The following is a 19,547-nucleotide window of genomic DNA, read 5'->3' on the forward strand; positions in this document are numbered from 1 at the left end:
GCTGTAGTCATTACCTCCCTTCACTGTCTCCAGTATGGATGTGCTGGCTCTGATGTAGAAGCAAAACCGCAGAACTGTGAAACTACCTAGACATCCATGCTCATCTGTGGAATAATGTTGGAGCTGCAAGTGTTAATCTTCACAGGCAGGTGTCTTTTCTCTAGGATAAGACAGGTAATTTGAGTCGAGCACTTACTGCAAGCGTTTCGGGGAGGAAGAGTGTTTGATCACTCAAGTCTATGCAGTTCTCTGCTGGACTGAGACTAGTTTCTAGCTGCTAGTCCCAATACAAACAAATGCATTGTGCATTCTGTTATCTATTAATGGAGATGTTTGTGTGCCTAAATTAAGCCTGGGCAAATGGCTTTGGAGGGACAGGATTCAGGATTCGGCATCTTAAGAGCAGTTATAAAAATTGTGCACGTTGATTTGTGTAAACTTTAACAAAAAATGCAGCATGTAAGGCTTAGCTGGGCAATAGCAAAAACAACCTGAATTAGAGCACAGGAAGGGCTATTTTTTATTTAAAATCATGACAGTAAAATCAAACAGGTGGTGGTTAAGACATGTTAGCATGTATAATATCTGAAAGCAAAGTGCACAGTGAACAGACTTACTTGTTAAGCTACCTGCTTGTTTTGTTTCATGGAGGTTTGAAAGGCAAAGCAATGAATGCTTGTAACTATGGCAGACAGCAGCAACTCTAAATGGTGTGGGAGGCAATCAAACTTAAACAGTAACACTTCTGCTTTTAGAAATCAGGAGGATTATCAGTAAGTACCTGGCATAAAAACCATAGTAGAACTTCTATGAGTAAGAACAGTGGAATACAGCATTATACATTCATACATGTTTCTAATATATTCAGTTTTTATATACAGTATAGGATTTGTTTCCATAAATGTACAGCTTTGCATAAACATAACAGGTGGAGCATCAAACATAAATCCAACATGGGCCAGCCATATTCTAATATAAGTCTTGAAGGCAACGTTGTTTAGCATTACTCTGCATTTTTCTGTTTAAACTTCTTGTAGTGCCTGCTGGAGACCCTAGACACAAGTGCACCCAGTTCCATTACACCTCTAGAAAATTACTTAAATACACTCCATCATGTTAGGTTTTTAGATGGTGAATACCCCAAATCACCCTAAATCTTTTGAACACGTAGCAGCATACTTAATATGTTCCCCAGCATCATCTGCATTAGAAAAAACGTGCTTTTAACATGATCTTTGTTAGACAATTAAAAAGACTACTATCAGCTAGAGGCACTTAATATTCCCATTTCCAAGTGTGTGGTCCCAGATTATAAAGCACCTTTCTGTTCCAGGATGATGGTAGGTTTGGGTATTCTTCACTTGTGAAGTGTGAAAACCAGGTTTTAAATAGAATAAATAATTTGTCAGTACATCCATTGCTGTATGGTTCTGAGACAGAGGATCTAAGTCTGCTGTGAATAATATTCTTCTTTCTTATACGCAACTTTACTGGTGAAAGGTACTGCTGAGAATGGCAGATCTTGGGAGATCAGTGTCCTGAAGGCAAGGGAAAATATCCTCAACACTGGTAACCTCATGCCTTTTTTTCTTTTTTCTGAAAGTCTTTTATATCTTGGTGACATAATTGTTGGGGAAAAGACCTTGTTTCCCTCGTAGTCTTCCTGTCCACCAACCAGAAGGATCTATAACAAAGAAAGCAAAGTGAAGTGAGGCTTTGTAAAAAACCTTTTTGTTTGTTTTCTGAGGCAGACTTAAAAACTTCTTGCCTTCCTGTCAGCCTTCTTATAGAGGATCGATAATAAATGACTTGGAAAACTGAATTGGCTAATCTCTTGGCTACATGACTCTGCTTTAGGTTTCTTTGTAGGCATGGAGAAGACGCTTTGTTACTTGTTTTTCTTACGACATAGGCTAATTTTCAGCCAGAAACTCTTTAACAGTTACAGTCAACTAAACTGACAGTAGCAAATACTGTGCATCTCTTTCAAGTGTTCACTCTTGCCTTAAAGCGACTGTGGAAGATATCTTTGCATAGAAATTTGCAAGCCTAGTCATGGAAGACATCTGCAGGTTAGTTCCAAAAGTTATGCCTTTTTTTCACTCCTTGTGAAAACATACCTTCAAGATGAGTGCTTTTATACATTTACATACCTTCTTTGATGATGTCAATCACATCGTTGGCATTAAAGCTAAGTTCATCTGTGTCCTGAGCATCATATGCGTACAGTGCCTTGCACTGTGGTACCTGAGGTTTAGGTTTTGGCTGTGGTTTAGGCCTTCCTCCAGCTGGTGGGGGCCGGTTTGTTGACTGCCTGCGAACACTGGGGGGTTAGGAGTAAAGAATGTTAACATCCTTCAGAGATTGAATGCACTTGTTAATTGTCACACCAATTAAAAGTAAGCATATAACACTAGAACCACTTTTCTGAGTGTTAAATTTAGTTAAGCACTTGGAAACAGCAGGTCAAATGCATAGGAGAAAGCAGCGCTCAGAGCGGAATGGAAATAAATGCCCATGTCCTCACAGCTCACATCCACGCACAGGGCTGCAGCTGCCTTGTGCTGCCAGCAGGGTGTGCAGGCCTCAAGCATAAGTGCTGCCCTGGTGGTGGGGCACAGCTGGCCCATGCCTCTGCCTGTATGAGACTGGGGGAGAGGGGCCTGGCCTCTGTGCTGAAGATAGGGCTGCGTGCCCAGAGCTGCGGCTTTAACTTCCTTTGCTGTTTATCCTAAAGAAATGGAACTTCTTAGGAATACTGTAAGATAGAGTGCTTTTTTCTGCTTGGAAACTAGAAAGTGGCCCTGGGAAGATCTACTGAAATGTCTTGGGAGTGATAATGCTGGTCGGGAGAACAAGGCTGTATTAATGTTATGGCAGTCTTCAGTTACAAATTCAACTTTCTACTCCGTGCTCAGAATTTGGTAGTATTAGCATTAGCAAAGCTTTGAATGCATGCTATCAAAATAAACCTGTCGTCTTCCTCTAGGCTTTACCATCATATATCTACTGTGATTCCCAGACTTCCCAATGCATTTATTGTCACAAAGATTAAAAAAAAAGAACCACTGTTTTTTTCTAATGCCTACCTCAAGTTTTCCTTACTCAGTTGTGTGCTCCTCAGGGTGGGCATGTCCCACTGTTTCTGACCAAAATAATTCCTTCCAAGTTGTATTTTACACTATAAAAACTGAAACGATTTGGTAAAGCTGTAGAGATTGCTAAATACCCAGTACCCCATGTGTTGGGATGTTAAAGTCACAGAAATGACTGTGCCAGGTTGCTTTGGAACAAAAACAGCTTCTTAGAGAAACTGACCTCTACAAAAGCCATTTGAAGGGGATAAGCAGACAGCTGATCCCAACAGGTTCTACGAGTAGTTACTGCTGTAGCTTTTATGGATTTTATTACTTTTTTTTTGTATTTTACTTTTTTCCTCCCACCAGTTTTGAGCATGCAGCTACCTTGGGGGGGAAGGGAGAAACACTGTGTTTTATCTTCACTATCTCCTCTAGTTTGACAACTATTTTAAATGGCAATTACGTGAACTGGGAGCTTTAATGTGTTTTTATCATCCTTATAAACTTAAAAAACGAATGACTGAAATAGAGTTGTTGGTGTTTGCCAAAGCATTGGGAACTACCTGGTATAACATGTTTTTAATCCTGTTAAGAGTGAATAACCTTCATTACATACCTGATTAATGTCTATTCACAATTGTCTGGTAAAAATCACATAGCTTTACCCTAGCTGTAGCTTATAGATTTTGGTGCTAGTGCAGGAACCATATTCTCAAGACAAAGTAAAAATCAAATGTTATCAAAACAGCTTTATTAGTTTACAAGATGGAAACATTTGAAAGTGCTAGCATCTGCTGAGAGTTTTGAAATTGGTAAAATTAATAGTTGCTGTTTTGGTCTTTAAATGAGAAAAAATTAAGATCAGTCAAATGCTGTAAATGTGCTTGCAAGCTTTTATGGCTAGCAGGCGGTTGAGAGTTGCCGTGAAATACCACGTCTGATCTTTCCCTTCTGGATTACAGATAATAAAGAAGGCCTATTAAAATTCGACAAGTGTTTTAATGGTGTTGAGTAGAAAGGACTGTGCAAGTTTAAGAAATTAAACTGCAACTGGTGCACCTTCATTCCTAAAGTTTTACTAAAACTTTATGTCCTAAAGTTGTGATGGATGTGTTTTTTAGATCTGATGGAAGAGGAGTCCTTTCAGTGCAGCTCAGTAGCTTAATCTGGGCATCTACAGGGATGTTATCAGCAGTGAAGCTTGAGCACATGGAGCTATTTACAGAAATCTACTTTTCTGTCTTAGATGTAAGGTAAATCTTACCCAGCTGCTCCTTGGTCAGGTACTTTAAGAAAATCCAGGCTTTCCGGTTGCTGTGAGATCTTGCCTGATCCTCCTGATAGCTGCCGTGGTAAAGTTGGTCGTGTCATATTGGTATACAGGGTCCTTTGACTGGCCTGCTGATTTCTGGGGATTTGAGGACGTAGTGGAGCATTTGTTACTCCATTTTGCTGATGATCTGGAAGTAAATAAAGCATGAACACATCCAGTCCAAGTAATGGCTCTACACTAGTAGCCCTTTTCTTGGTTTCTAGTTGATGACATGGGTAAATATCTTGAGTTTGAAAACAGTTCCACCTACGTTTGAGCTACTTGCAGGTTCTCAGTATAAGGATCTCAATCCTTTACATTCCTAAAACACTACTGAGGGAAGTGGGAGCTGTGCTCAAAAATTGAGTTGGTTAAAATGATGTGGGTTAGTTTTCTCTTTTCCTCTGCTTATGCGTGTTTAACACTATGTACATAAATACAAATATATACATCTGTACTTACCTCTATAGGCACATGTAGACCTGGACATACCAGAATACCTTGAGTCTGAATGTGTGCGTGTGTGAGCAAGTACAAACATAAATACATACTTGTGTACATTTGTACAGATGGTTACACATGTATATACTCCTATTTGCACCTGTATGCTCACATGTTTGCACATTAAATTTATATGTATGTGTGTGTGTACATATACACGTACCTATGGGCACTGCATACCAAAGCACTCGTGCAAAAGTATACACATTAATAGCTGGGAAAGGAAGAGTTCAAGACAGAAGAATCTCCTTAAGTCAGGGACACAAAAGTACAGATATTAAGAGGTTGTGAGGCAGCAGTGTGCCCTTGTGGATAAGAAGGCCAATGGTATGCTGGGGTGCACTAAAGAGTGTGGCCAGCATGTTGAGGAAGGTTATCCTCACCACCTGTTCTGCTCAGGTAAGTATGTGTGTGTGTGTATGTGTGCAGACTTGCACACATCTATCTATGAGAAGCTGGAGTGTATGCACGTGCCTATATAAGTCTGTACTGTCTGGACTTGTGCCTTTATATGTGCACAAATGTGTGTAACCACATAGACACAAAGGTGCACACTAACAGACACAAATGTAGACATGTGGAACACAATATGCAGGCACATACAGGTACATGCTGACACATCTGCATCTTCACATGCCTACCAAGCATAAATGCATGTGCACATGTATACACAGTACGTGTGTGTGTATGTATTTGTGCATACGTGTGTTTTCATGTGCATCGTGTACACAATACACATGCAGATACAAACATACAGACCCATATGCACTGACATACAGACGAGCACACACTGACACAAACAAATACATGTGTATGCATGTAAATGGACACACATGTACAGACACATATGTATATACAAACTGGACCATTAATTTCAAACCAGCCGTGACTATGGCAGAATACATTCTGAAGGAGCAAGGATGAGGCCCTGGCATTAATTTCTCACACTGTGAGAACAGGATGCATAGAATTGTTTGTAGCTTTCAATGAGGAATGTGACCAAATCATACAATTGCTTCAGACTCCTGCAAAGTCCCGACACCCTACATACAGCTCCTTTGTAACAGTTGTTTTTAATCTATTATTGGCTATTTTACAAAATGGTTTTGAGTTTTCTATTTCCAAGACAATATGATAATACAGTACGATTGATTTGAGGTGTTCATGAGAATTGTACTTACCTTTTAAACGTAACACATGAACAGTGGTCAATATAGCATTCAATTCTTCCTTTCCCCAATTCTCGCCTTCCATTCCCCAAATTCTTCTTCCTTTCCCCAATATTCCCCCATCTTTCCTCCATTTCTCCTCTTCCTTTCCCCATTTCCCCCCTTCATCTCCCCAAATTCTTCTTCCTTTCCCCATTTCTCCCCTTCCTTTCCCCAAATTCTCCTTTCCTCCTTTCTGTCATCAAATTATCCCTCCTGCACACCACACCATGGTTTTTAACTGTGCCATGATCATCTAGTTCAGCTCCACTGGAAAGTTAGGCCTCTGTCTTGCTGGACACAGAAGTAGGTTCTTTTAAATGGGACTGACACACCTGCCCAGCAGCTGTCACAAGGACTGGGGATATATGCTGACAAAAGACTAAGCTGCAAGCATACTTCAACTGTACTTTGGACTTGAATACAAATCTGCAACCAAACTACCTTAAGGAAATGCAAATTTGAGCTTGGTCTAAAGTTACATCTTCAACCAGTGTTTCTTTTTGTCTGTTTTTCTTGTAACTCTAGAATTGATGAGTTTTTGAAAATGCAAATGAAAAAAGCCTTCTCTTGCTTTATTTAATTCACCCTCAATGAGTATTTACTGCCCATGTTTGCAGGCTTTTTAACTTCTTTAACCACAGTGATTTTCTACTTTAGAAAAGCTGCAGTTACTGCAAATCATGCACTCATTTGTCATTGTTTGACTCATGGCTGAGGTTTTTATGAGCATCAGGAGCTGGCTAGTTCACTTGGTGACCAGGATGGGTTGAGTACTGAACTTCAACTCTCTTTCTTACCACTGTGCTTCTCCATAAAGACCAGGTGACTTAAAGAGAATCGTTTGTTTTGGAAAAAAAACAAACCCTGACCCAACAAACACTAGAAATGTAAATAGAAAAAAAAACTGCTTGGGAAATGGTGGGTCAATGGGACATTGTTCTTTCCTCTGAGTTCACAGGCTAAATTAATCATATCACTCAAGGGCAGAAGTGAAACACCCTCATTACATCAATCCCATGCAGAAAAGCCACGCGCCCTGACTTACTGACACAACTGATAGGGCTCAGCACTTGGGTTACATGAAAGTTATTGTGTAACAGAGTAGAACAATGAGCTATAAACTGCATTCTGCTGTTCATGGCCCTGAAAGCATTTTCATGTGTTGTGTCTTTATGAATGTATACACTTTGCCCTAAAATGGAAAGGGGAAAGGCTATGAGGTCATATACTCAGTGGCTGAACGTAGCAGCATCCCTAGCCAGCTGCTATCCACCATGTATTTAATTCTGGTGAAACACCAGTTCAATTGGCACCAGACTCCCAACAGTCATCGTAAAAGGCCTGCAGTGTATGTTTCAGTTAATAGTAAAAACTTTACTATGCATTTTTAGTGGAGAACCAATTTACTAGATGGCAAGAATAAAAGCATAAGTCTGAATTTTGAACTTTGCTTTAGACATAAGGCTAAACAAACTTACCAGGAGGAGGAGGTGCAGCTCTCATAGGGTAAGACTGAGCTTGAGACCTGCTAGAATACCCTCTGCTTTGGGAAAGGTTACGTCTAGTAGGACCTGAAAGAGACAGCAACAGTTTGGTACCGTTTCACGTTTACATAATTAGGTAAGGTCTTCTGGCTGCAAGGCTCCTCCTCTATGGTCAGAGAGGCTGATCTTCAGGAATAATGAATCCAGTATCTACAGTGTCATCCACAATGTGCTAAAGCTTTAGGTGCAACAAGGATGGCTTTTAGGCATACTCTCCCTTTTGCGATCCAGTTCAGCCATAGGATATAAAGTAAAGGTGCCTTGAGACTACTGAAAATGGGACTCCAAAAACCATTAGCTTTAGGACTTATTTTAGGAACTACTGATAGCTGGCACAGCAATCTATAACACTTCTGATCAGCAATTTCTCTGCACACAGCAGTACACTTTTCCCAGTTCTACGACACCAAGAAATTTCCCTGGGACAAAAAAAAAAATAATCAATCTTAACTTGTCTTATTGCATTCCCTAATTTGATGGGAAAATAGCAAAATGCTCCCAGGTCCAGTTAAAAGTTTGGTGTTTTATACTGAAAGGAGACTTTTTTTTTTGCTTTTTTAATTCCCCAAGAATACTGCACAACAAAAGCCTTCCTCATTCTCCTTACAGAATCCTCTAAGTGCTGGAAGCTAATGGTGCACAATCAGTATGAGAAAAAGGTAAAACACAAAACAGACACCAGTATATGTGCAGTTCAGTCTTTGGTGATGCACAGAAGTTACTGCCTTTCTGCATCAGCACCACTGGAGGAATGGCAGGAGCCCAGAGCAGTGAGAAAGACTCATCTGCAAAATGCTTGGCTAGTGTGCTCTCTGTACGGTGTCATGAGTAAAAACCCAGATTTATTTTGACACAGGGAAAAGAGTTTCAGGCATTTCAGAAGCAGTTGTTATATATGGAAAGTAATAAGTTCCAAAAAAACTGTAGAGCAGTAGGGAAATTTGTTGTATCATTATGATCTGTAACTTGGATCTTATTTCCAATGTTAAAGAGAAACAATAAAGAAAATGCTGAGTCAAGAGGCAAGCAAGGAGAGAAAGCTAGACTCAACCATTCTCTAAATTTCTAAATCATCACTAATTTCCAACAGCAAATCATACATACGGGAATTCTTTGGTAGCCCTGGTCCAATGCTGATCTGCAGCACTTTATTGCTTGGTTTGAGAATGGCTATATCACCTTGGCCTTGAATAAACTGCACTTGTCGAGAACCACCACTGCTCCATGGCCCCCAGCTCTCCTTTTTCAGCTTCACTTCTAGCCTAGAATAAGCACATGAAAAACAAGAGAAGGAAATAAACTAAACAACAAAATAACACAAAGCATCTGTGCGTCTAAGCAGGACAATGATGCTTGGCAGTAAATAACTTATGAGATATAAAAATAAGAAGTTCAGACTAAGAATAATATTCAATGAATGAATAACCTGACATAAAATACCTCATTAAGCTTCTTTTTTTCCTTCTCCCCTCGTGTTTGACTTAAATTATGTTTTAGCTTTCCTGGTAAAGGAGGGAAGATATTCAGGAGAAGACAGAGAATATGAGCACTAAGGTGCAAGGCACTGAGCAACAGACACGTCTACCATAAAACAGATTCAGCACTGCCTCTGTTCTTCTGTATATGCAATCAGGTGACTAATACATGCTTTGTGTACGTATCTGGGGAGTGACCTGTTTTGCAGTCACACATCTGTATGTATGCACACGCATTTATTTCCCAATACTTCCACACTGTGCTCTGTAATGTAATCAGATAAAATACATAATTGTAACTATAATGATACAATTTGCAGGTTGCCCAGAGAAGCTGGGGATGCCAGATCCCTAGAGGTGTTCAAGGCCAGGCTGACCCCAGGCAACCCAAACCAGCAGGTCCAGCCTTGCCCACAGCAGGGACATGGAACTTGGTGGGCTTTAACGTCCCTTCCCACCCAAGCCATCCTGTGATTCTACAACAAGCTAGGAAAATCTTGGTTTAGTTTTGGGCAAGACCCCAGAAATAAATTATATTTTACATGAACAAAAAAATGTCAGGTACTGGCTTAGGACTCCCACAGCATAGAACTGTATGCTACAGGAATGTTCCAAACTTCATCTGTCCTCCTCTGCCCTTTCAAACTACGATAATCCTCCCAAATTTTATAATTCTTGCTTACAAATCCAAATCCTTCTGCTGCTAATTTGCTTCATGGGCAGGAGCATTAACAGCTCTGACAGCACAGAGGAGCTCTGTGGCAGGCCGAAGTTGCAGACCCCTGAGCCTGATGTGTGTTCAATAGAATGAAAGCAACTTATCTATGCACACAGACTGTGGAAAATGGCAGAGGGCCCAGGTGCGATCCTGACCTATTACACTACGATGTGCTAAAACAAAGTCCAGCTCACTTGCATTTTTACAGCCTGCTGCCCCTTCTAAATCAAAGCATAGTGTCAGGAGCTCTGCAAGCAGCATTCATTCATCTTGTTAGAAAGAGCAAAGATTATTGAAAAAACTAAACTCACGTATTGCTGAATTTCAGAGGTAGTTTTCCTTGTGTTTTCTCTTCATATCGCTTTGATAAGAGGCTTAAAAACTCAGTTTTGAAGACTGATTCAAGCAAGCTATCATATTCCTGTTCATGTAGAATGAAAATGTCATCCTGCATTGTGCTGAAAAGAAATTGGAACATTTACCATTCAGAATAAAACTTTAACAGCAATTACAGCCAGTATTACAGCCAGTATTATAATGAAATTTGCAAAGTACAGATGGTTAACTTTTAACAACATAAGAAAGTCCAAACAGCATTAACTGTAGAGTCGTGCTTTCTGAGAACACCTTTTTTTGATCAGCTGGTAATTGAATATCTGAAGCAATCCCTTCTGTGACACGGGAAAGCTACTTGGTTACTTTACAGTAATTGCTGTATCCTAAGAACATGTCACATTGAAGTCACAGTGAAAGTCCATCTCTTCAATAATGGCAAAACTTGGGATTAGAGATGAACTGGAAAGTCACTAACCATAACGTAAGACTGAAATCCAAAGCAAGCAACTTCTGAATGAATGCTCTGATGTCTCCATTGTCTTTTGCTTGAAGCAGTTAAACAGCATAAAAATCACACATGTTGGCATCCATTGCCATCACTGGATCAACTCATACAGAAAAAGTTGCAAAACATTTCTGTCCTCCCCGTCCTCACAGTTCCTTTGTGTTTTAGCCAAGATCATGGTTATTCTGGCATGCTTGTAATTTGTCTGTACATGTATCAATTTTCCACAGTTCCTAGCTGTAGCTACATAGATGCCTGTCCATTTCTGCACCCTCCCTAAAAGAGGTATAAACAAAGCTTTCCAAATAAAACCAAAACTTGGAAATGGAGGGTTGGTTTGGTTTTGTTTTTGTTTTTTAAATAGTTCTGAGGTTTGGTGCGGTTTTTAACCTACATGTCTCATCAAAACAAAGTTTCATTTGTGTGACCATGCCCACCTCTCCCTTACCTCCTTACCCCATGACTTGAACAGCACATCAGGAACCATAAGATACTGTGGTTCTGTTTGCTGACTCCTCAGTAAACTACCTGTACTCTGAAGCTGGCTAGTGTCCCATAGGAGGCACCCATGGAATCAGGTCACTGCATGGGTGACAAGACAATGGGGACAGCTTCATGACTGCCCTTCCCTTCCTCCCACCCCTTTCTGGCAGATTCATTGCTGACTTCCTTGCTTTTCAAGATCTGAGCTCCAATCCCTATGCAGCCACCCAAGCACTGGTGCCAGAAACACGTGCACCAGGCAGGAGATGGCACAGAGCTTTTTTCACAGCTGTACAGAGCTGAGAATTGCTTAACCTTGTCACAAAACAGTTGTCACAGACGTAATACTTTCACCAAAAGTAGTACATTTAACAATATCTAATTTAAAAAAAAAAATTATTTGGGATAGAAAATTTACAGCTCCTTTTCACGGTTTATTAGACCACTACACAGTGTCTGAAGTCAAAGCTTCTCTGCTGCTTCATCAGGGTTAGTCAACTCTTGTTCTAAGACTGGACTAAATCTATTTATTTATTGTCCACTCCTGCGGACATAAAATCATTTCTGAGATGATTACAGGATTTTTTTTTTTTTTTTAAGAGAAGAAAGCTGAAAACAGGAAAAAGAAAGCAAGTTACAAATATGGCCAGCAAGCTGTAAGAGCCACAGCTGAGGAAGAAGTTGCCAATACAACTTCTAGCAGCATTATTCACAGCTGCTGATTCAAAAAAACCCCAAACCTACAATTGTTACACTGAAAAGCTATTTACAGCAAGCATGCTATTACTGCAGATATTTACTGCAAGCAGCCAACCTCCCTATCACAGCACACTCCAAAGCTCATCTCATGTGAATTTTAACTTTACCGTGTTATTTTGCGCTACATATTTGCTCCCATCTCATCTTCACCTGCAGTTGGTAATATTGGAAAATACAGTTTTATCACAGTGATTTATTTCAATACATCAGGTGTCACCTACTAAGTGGAAAAAAGAACCATCTGTGTGCATTTCTTTCCAGAGATCTGAAAGGTTTAGTTAGATCCAGACTTGACATTCCTTCGCAGTTTTCACTTTTTTTCTCCCCCTTAAAGCAGTACACTACAAACTTGCCAAAAAGTAAATTAAACCTCACACATAAGGAATTAAAGGAAATTTAAGCTCAGAAAAGAAGCTTCAGTTTTCCATCACAGTCTATCTGCCCTTGTCACTGATTTCCAATCCTAATTATCTAGCAATTAACACCTTGAGCACGCTCTCTTCCTTTCCGCTCACGGCTGGTTTGCTTCACTGCTGACTCTTTAAATATGAAGGTGGTGAAATAAGACAGTTTTTTTTCTGACCATCATTTTTTGTGTAGCTACTGTGAAGCCTACAAATCCCTCTAGATATTGTGAGTACCTGTTTACTCTATTCAGAATTGAAAAACAATTTTGTGTTACTGCTACAAATGCTCTAGACTGTTAGGTATGAAAATACAGTTCTGAGATGAATGCTGTGTTATACCACTTCCCATTTTTATTGCACCAACTTGAAGTTCACCCAACTTCATACTCTGAAATCTTTACAATTGCACAGGAAAAAGTGTATGAAACTACAAATGAATTACTTTAAGGTAGGTACCTATTTACTATTCAAAATAGTAATAAGAAACATAAGAAAATAAAGTAAAATCGTGACCTTCACTACCATCAAGCAAATCTAGAGCTTCAAAATGTTCTGAAGGAGATGTGTTAGAAAAACCCAAGCCCTACAGTACCACCCAGCCAACTGTCCTATTTTTGCTCACTTGGCAATGAGCCTGACTTTATAATGCTGTTGGGATATCCTGTGCCACTGCTTATCAGATAACTGTAAAGCTCAGTAATGCACTGTTACTAAAAACATCAGCAAATTTCCATGAATACTCAATATGCTGAACAAATTCTAAATTTGGTAACTGCAAATTAAAGTGCAATTCCTTCAGTAATTTAAACTGTGATGTGGTGTTACTTGCTTTAAACACCCATCAATAGTGCTGAATATTCTGCCTTTCTTGTGTAGAGGTGTATCTACCCAAGCTTACCTCAGTGTACTGTGCATGAGTTTCTTGAAATAAATTTAGATAACAATGCAAGAATCCAGTTATCCCCTGCCCCCTTCTGTTTAAAATATATTCCATGTATTACTTCAATTAAAACATAGCGTTGCTGGAAAAAATTGTACAAAGATCTGAAGTTTTGAGAATGAAATAATGCAATTTGTTTTGAACTTGGCCTCTCAAAAAATATTTTTTTCAAAAATACAGATTTGGTCACATTTGTACTACTTGAAAGTTTTGTTGTGGTTTTATTCACTGAAATCTTTTAAGCACTGTGAGCTGTAACTCTTGTCACTGACACAAGATACCTCAGATTCTAGTGGAGCAGCAACTTCTGTAGCCTCTGTAGCCAGAGCACTGAGTAACTGCTCAGCTGTATTAAAATATTCCTCCAGTGAGATCCATTTTGAAGTCAGCCCATCCTCATATGAAGACTGCCCCTTGTTCCCATCGTTGTTTTTTTTTTGTGGGAGAGGGGAGTGAGAAAATACGTGAGCAGCTTGACAGTCTGTAATTCTGCTTCTACTTTTAGCATGTATAAAGAAGGCTTATGCAACAAAATGAAATACAAGAAGTAAGGTTAAAACATGATTAGACATAATGTAATATGCACGTTTCCTCCAAAGTATGCAAATTTGGTTTTGCTTCAAAATGTTCTGTAGAATTCACTTACATGTGAGAAAAGTGCAACAGTCTTCACTAACTTGGCTGGAAAGCTGTGCTTTTCAGCTGACTCAATGCAGCTCTGCCTTTGGAATGCTGAAGGCCCAGCTTGGGTGTCTGGCTACAATCTGGTTAGCAGTTGCATGGAACACAGTCCAAACCTGGAGCACTAAACAGGCAGATTCTACTCTAACCTCCATCTACCAAAGTTGTTCTAAATTGAAAAATATATGGTAAAATAAACCACAAGTTTTGAAAATGGTATTGTATGCAGGATTGTTTTGCAGACCTTACCCTAATCTTGGAAGAGCTGTTTAGAACTCTGCAGAATTGTGCCATCTGCTTTTTCTTTGTTCTAAGTACTGAAGTATGTCTGTGAGAAGAGTTCTGGCTATGCTAAGAGAAACAATGTTCTATAAGCATATAAATAAAAACTTTGCAGTAACAGGCAATATACAGCAGTCAAGGGAGACTTGAATTCTATTAAAATATGAAATTTTAGTATTTGAAGAATGCTTGTTGCCATATTAGGCTGGATCTGTATTCTTTTGTATTAAATTAGTTAGGTACCAGCTCTGATAAACTACAATAACAACTGCTGAAGTATCCAGAGACTTTGTTTATCAGCCTTCAAAGGGATGAAGTGACACAGGTATGAACTTTAGTCTTATGGGCTGTTTCCCCTTGGTTTTACTCACTCAACTAACCAGGTTTCTTAGTTCTCTGTGTACACCACAGCTATTTCCTGCAAGCTGGGACTGGTTTGACACTGTCTTAAGAAGTGATGTGAAATCCAACTAGGAATAAGGTTTTAGGATTAAAGGATTGTAATAAGCCCACTGGAGAACCACTCTTCAGAAAGCAGGGGACGTGCACAAGGTATACTTGTGTAAGGGACACAAAATTAAGCCAAAACTCACTAGAACATCATTGAACATATTATGGTGAACACATGCTTCACATAATACATTTTGGATTACACTTAAACTAAGTGGACTACTTTAATAAGTAGTCAGAAGTTTAACATTAACATCTATCACTGCAGCGCTAAGGCTGGGAGTGAAAATAAGTCCAGCTTTCTGTTTACAAGAGTCAATAAGTACAGCTTACTCTTCATCAATCAATATATTTCATGCAACTTTACACAGATTTCTCTGTCAGAAGAAAGACATGTTCAAGGTACTGACCTTAGAGAAACAGAAAGAATTCTCTCCACCTCCATCCTTCTCTTTAAGACTTCCTTCACTTGGCCTTTCTCTGGGCCCTGCTTTACTTTTTCACGCCCAATAAGGTATATACATTTTGGAGTGAGGACAAGATCTCGCTTCACACTCTGAAACACAAAATTATTTGAAAATACACAGCTATGCAGAGACTGATGCTTTAATGTCATGATGCTGTTCCAAAGATATAAATAGTGCGATTTGGGCCAAGTCTCTGGTTTGAGTTGTGGGGTGAGAAGGAAACACTTGATTTACTGACTCGCATAACTCTGGAGTCAGACTGCATTGTATTTAAAGAACAAAAAACAAAACAAAACAAAACCAGTTTTTTTCCTCAATTGCCTTATAGAGAAATTCCTAATATTTCCTAACAGCTGTCTGCCCAGCAAGTCCCTCAAAGCTCTTGTCCTAGGAGAAAACAGCAGTGTGCTCAGATCAAGAGCACGGACTGCTTCCCAGTGTCTTCTTAGGTCAAAGACTTGTTTTTCAAACTGGTACCCAAGAAGTCTTTGGCACATGCAGAGTTTCTGTTAAATGGTGGTAAAGGCATCAGTACAGCACCCCAGCAGATCTCATCAATAGTGGATACTGTTCTACGACCTACCTTAAACCGCCTATCATATTTAGTCACAGTGTCTGCAAAATCAATCTTCTCCCGTTTGCCCACAAACTGGCGTAGCTCTGGGTGGTCCTCCATGCCTATGTAATCTCCCACAAAATTCCTGTTAATGCTGTTCCGCCTTCTCTCTTTCTTGTTCAGCAGCAAATCTGATGCTTAAATACAAAAAATAAATACTGATGAGTAGTACTTGGTGAAATCAGAAAATTTATCATTTGAAATAGCGAGCGGTTTCAAACAGAACTTGGGGAACAAGTGATAACCAAACGGTTTATACAATGGAAAGAACGGTGAGATGCTGCTATAAAACCCTGCATTAAGGATCCACATGATTACTGAATTCATTCTTACTAAAATATACTGATGGCAAGCTTGGCAGTTTTGATGAATCAAGAGTTCTTCTGAAACTATGGAAAATCTATCCTTCTCAGTCTGGCTTTGAGATCAAAGCACCAGATAGTCCAAGAAAGTTGTGCATGCTGAACAGCCAACCTCATCAATGGTACCCTGGGTTTCCAGCAGTTTCCAGTCATTCCCAGTCTGCAAAGCAGTGGTTTTCTCTACACAAAGGAATATATTTGCTTCGTCTATAGCAGCATACTTTCTACTTCTGGAGTCATGGGAAATAAGTCATCAATACAGGCTCCCCAGGGAGGTATTTGAGTCACCATCCCTGAATGTGTTTAAAACCATTTGGATGTGGTGCTCAGGGACACCATTTAGCAGAGAGTTGGGGTAGTATGGTTAGGCTGTGGTTGGACTGGATGATCTTGAACGTCTTTTCCAACCTGAGCAATTCTATGATTCTATGATCAAAACTTAGCACTTACCTTCTTCTCTCATTTGTACGTATTTTTTCCTGGCTGCGTATTTCCTCCATGCCTTCTGGATGGCCCTGGCATATCCATCATACTTTCTCTCCCTCATCTCTTCTAACAAAAAAAGCTGCACAAGAAGACAGCAAGGTGGGTCAAAAATTTTACAAGAAAACTTTTTTGGAAGAAATGCTTTACATTCAACTTTCACATGTATTGCACTCCAGATCCAAGCCGGTCCTAATGCAAGCCAGAGGTCTTGAATTAGAAACTATCTGTGCAAGGTGAAATACAATGTGTTCTCACATTCACTTGCAACTTTCTTACTCATCTGTATTCAATACTGTTGAGTCCATTGGCAACATTTTTCCTTAGCAGTGATGTTGTAGGCTGGCTGTGGAATATATAATCATGATCATATATGACACATGATCATATAACATATATGATTTAGCCTACACTGTTAACATTCACGAGGAAATGATTTATCAAAACTGAAGATCCACCTTCTTTTTAGTTCCCACTAAAAAATATGTAAATATAATGCATAAGAAAAAAATTCAAAATTATTACAGGATATGGCATATTTCATTACAGCCTTTTTACATATTGTAAACTTGCTTTTTCTTATCTTACTGGAAATATGAGCATTTGGATAACAATTACAATATTAAATCAGTCCACTGGCTTGATTTGCTAATTATTTCTCTCCACTGTGCCTTAAACTGACCCTGCACATAGCAGGGGGTTGAAACTAGGTGATCACTGTGGTCCTTTTCAACCCAGGCCATTCTACGATTCTCTATTTTCACACTGGTGATAGATGTGGTGTCACCACTATGAACTGGAGTCAAAAAAGCAGTTCATGGAATGGTGACATGAACGCCTCACTGAAGAAAAGTTCAAGATACAACCCTCAGTGGGTAAAGTGATGCATGCTGCCTTTTGAGATAAGAGTGAGCCTTCTGAATTTCCTGGAACCTGGACAAACCATCAGCTGTGGCTGCTACATCACGCTAAGCTGAAGGCTTGAACTTCCAGAGTCAGGCCAGAGAAGACGACAACCTTTCTCCAGTAAGGTGATAACATCAGGCCCCACACCAGTTTGAAGACCATGAAGCAAACTGCCAACCTTGGCTCAATTATCCTGCCACACCCACAGCACAGTGTGGATCTGGTATCTTCCGACTCCAGTGTTTGGGACAATGAAAGGTGGACTGCATGGGCAACATCTTCCTAGCAATAACACCATCATAGCAGCTGCGAAACAGTGGGTCACCTGCACTGGTGCAGATTTTTATGAGCACAGCTTGTTCATCACTGGCAGAAAAGCACAGCTAGTGGTGGTGACTATGTTGAAGAAGAGTGTTTTGTAGCTGAGAATTTGCTCTATCAAATATATTGTGTACTCTTTGTATTTGCTTGTAATTTACGTGGAAATAAATACGAGGCATTACTTTTGGTGCAACCTACTTAGCTCTCAGAAGAGAATATTAGTAAAAGCAGGTATACCAAGAAATGAACCTGGGCTTCAGGATCCTTTGCTCACGCTGCTGCTAAACCATGCTAATCTAGAAAAAACATTGTTCATACTGATCTTAGAAAGAAAACTTGATCTTGTGCAAACTATTTCCGCAGGGCTTTGCTTGTTTTTGTACTAAGTTATTTATTCAGGTGTTTGATGGAAATGTAAATAATGAAGCCTCATTTCTGCCACCCATAAAACCTTATTTTACAGCTGGAAAATCTCCATCCACAGAAACTTAAAAAAAAAAAAAAAAACCAAAAAAAAAACAACCAAACTTCACCAACACACAAGCACTGGAAAGTGTTTCCGCAGAGGCATGACTGATCCTGATGCAAAAAGTTCTTAAGTCTGAGCCATGGCATGATCAAGCCTTGTCTAATTCAGCTTACCTGTGACCATGTAATTGATTTCTCTAACAATATTGCTAGTTGCAAATTATCAATGCAAAACAGTCTGTCACTTGGGGTTGAATGTCAGAGTCCCAATTAAGGAAGTTCCATGTAAACATCAAGTTAACATGGTTCAGTAAAATGCAGGCTATGAAATACTGAAGTAAAAATTCTTTCCTTACATATTATACATGTGTATGTGTAGATACACAGATAGATATAAAATAATCCCCCTTCCCCTTATACTCCTGTGCACATCAAGTTTTTTTTCCTCCAGGTGCTTTCTTTCTTCACTGATGGAAGACAATTTTTTTTCACTTCCTATTTCAAGTGATATGACTCTTCACTACTGTTTCAAGTCAATGTTTTAGTAACATGAGAGATTTCTCTTTGATACTAAAAGATATAAATTAAGCTTTAGAATATTCACATCACGTTTTTCAACTTAAAATGAAAAAGAACTTCTTTACAGTGAGGTGACGGAGCACTGGAACAGGCTGCCCAGGGAGGTGGTGGAGTCTCCTTCTCTGGAGATGTTCAAAACCACCTGGACACCTACTTGTGCGACCTGCTGTAGGGAACCTGCTTTGGCAGGGGGGTTGGACTCCATGATCTCTGGAGGTCCCTTCCAACCCCTACGATTCTGTGATTCTGTGACATAACTATTCCAAGTATTCTTAATTAAATCTACTATTAAATAGAGGATGAGTACATGAGTACCAGTAAACATTTCAAGTCCTTTCTCTGGAGAGAGAAGGAAGGAGGAGGAAGAAAAAAAAAAAAAAGAGAATAAAACAAACAGGAGTAAGTCCCAGCCCACTTGTGAAAATAAGGCTGCTGAAAATCTGTGCTCCCGTAAGTGGTAAATATACCAAAGCTTACAGCCTTTTCAGGAGTCAGGGAAGTTATTTCCTTATGACCCATTACATATCTAAAAAGAAAAATAATTAAAAACTGGATTGATTTTTCCATAAGTGAGATCAAGAAAACAACTATTATACAAGTTATTTTGTTATGGATACAAATAGTTTCATAGTGAAAACAGTAAAACCAGGTTTGCAGCAGT

The 19,547-nt window shown here is 39.4% G+C and overlaps 1 protein-coding gene across 1 annotated transcript in view; it reads right to left on the reverse strand.

Moving 5' to 3' along the window:
• Positions 1–496: 496 nt before the first annotated feature.
• MYO1E (myosin IE) overlaps positions 497–19,547 on the reverse strand; it is an 84,219-nt gene continuing 65,168 nt past the window's right edge. Inside the window, 9 exon segments of the mRNA XM_042824578.1 lie at positions 497–1,684; positions 2,154–2,323; positions 4,345–4,540; positions 7,583–7,675; positions 8,753–8,910; positions 10,153–10,299; positions 15,095–15,240; positions 15,735–15,904; positions 16,580–16,694. Coding sequence (XP_042680512.1) covers positions 1,608–1,684; positions 2,154–2,323; positions 4,345–4,540; positions 7,583–7,675; positions 8,753–8,910; positions 10,153–10,299; positions 15,095–15,240; positions 15,735–15,904; positions 16,580–16,694 — 1,272 coding nt within the window. The 3' untranslated portion in view covers positions 497–1,607.

Source organism: Centrocercus urophasianus, unplaced genomic scaffold, assembly GCF_019232065.1.
Source record: "Centrocercus urophasianus isolate 14NV4802_14NV808 unplaced genomic scaffold, USGS_Curo_1.0 seq_23, whole genome shotgun sequence".
Classification (NCBI taxonomy): Eukaryota; Metazoa; Chordata; class Aves; order Galliformes; family Phasianidae; genus Centrocercus; species Centrocercus urophasianus.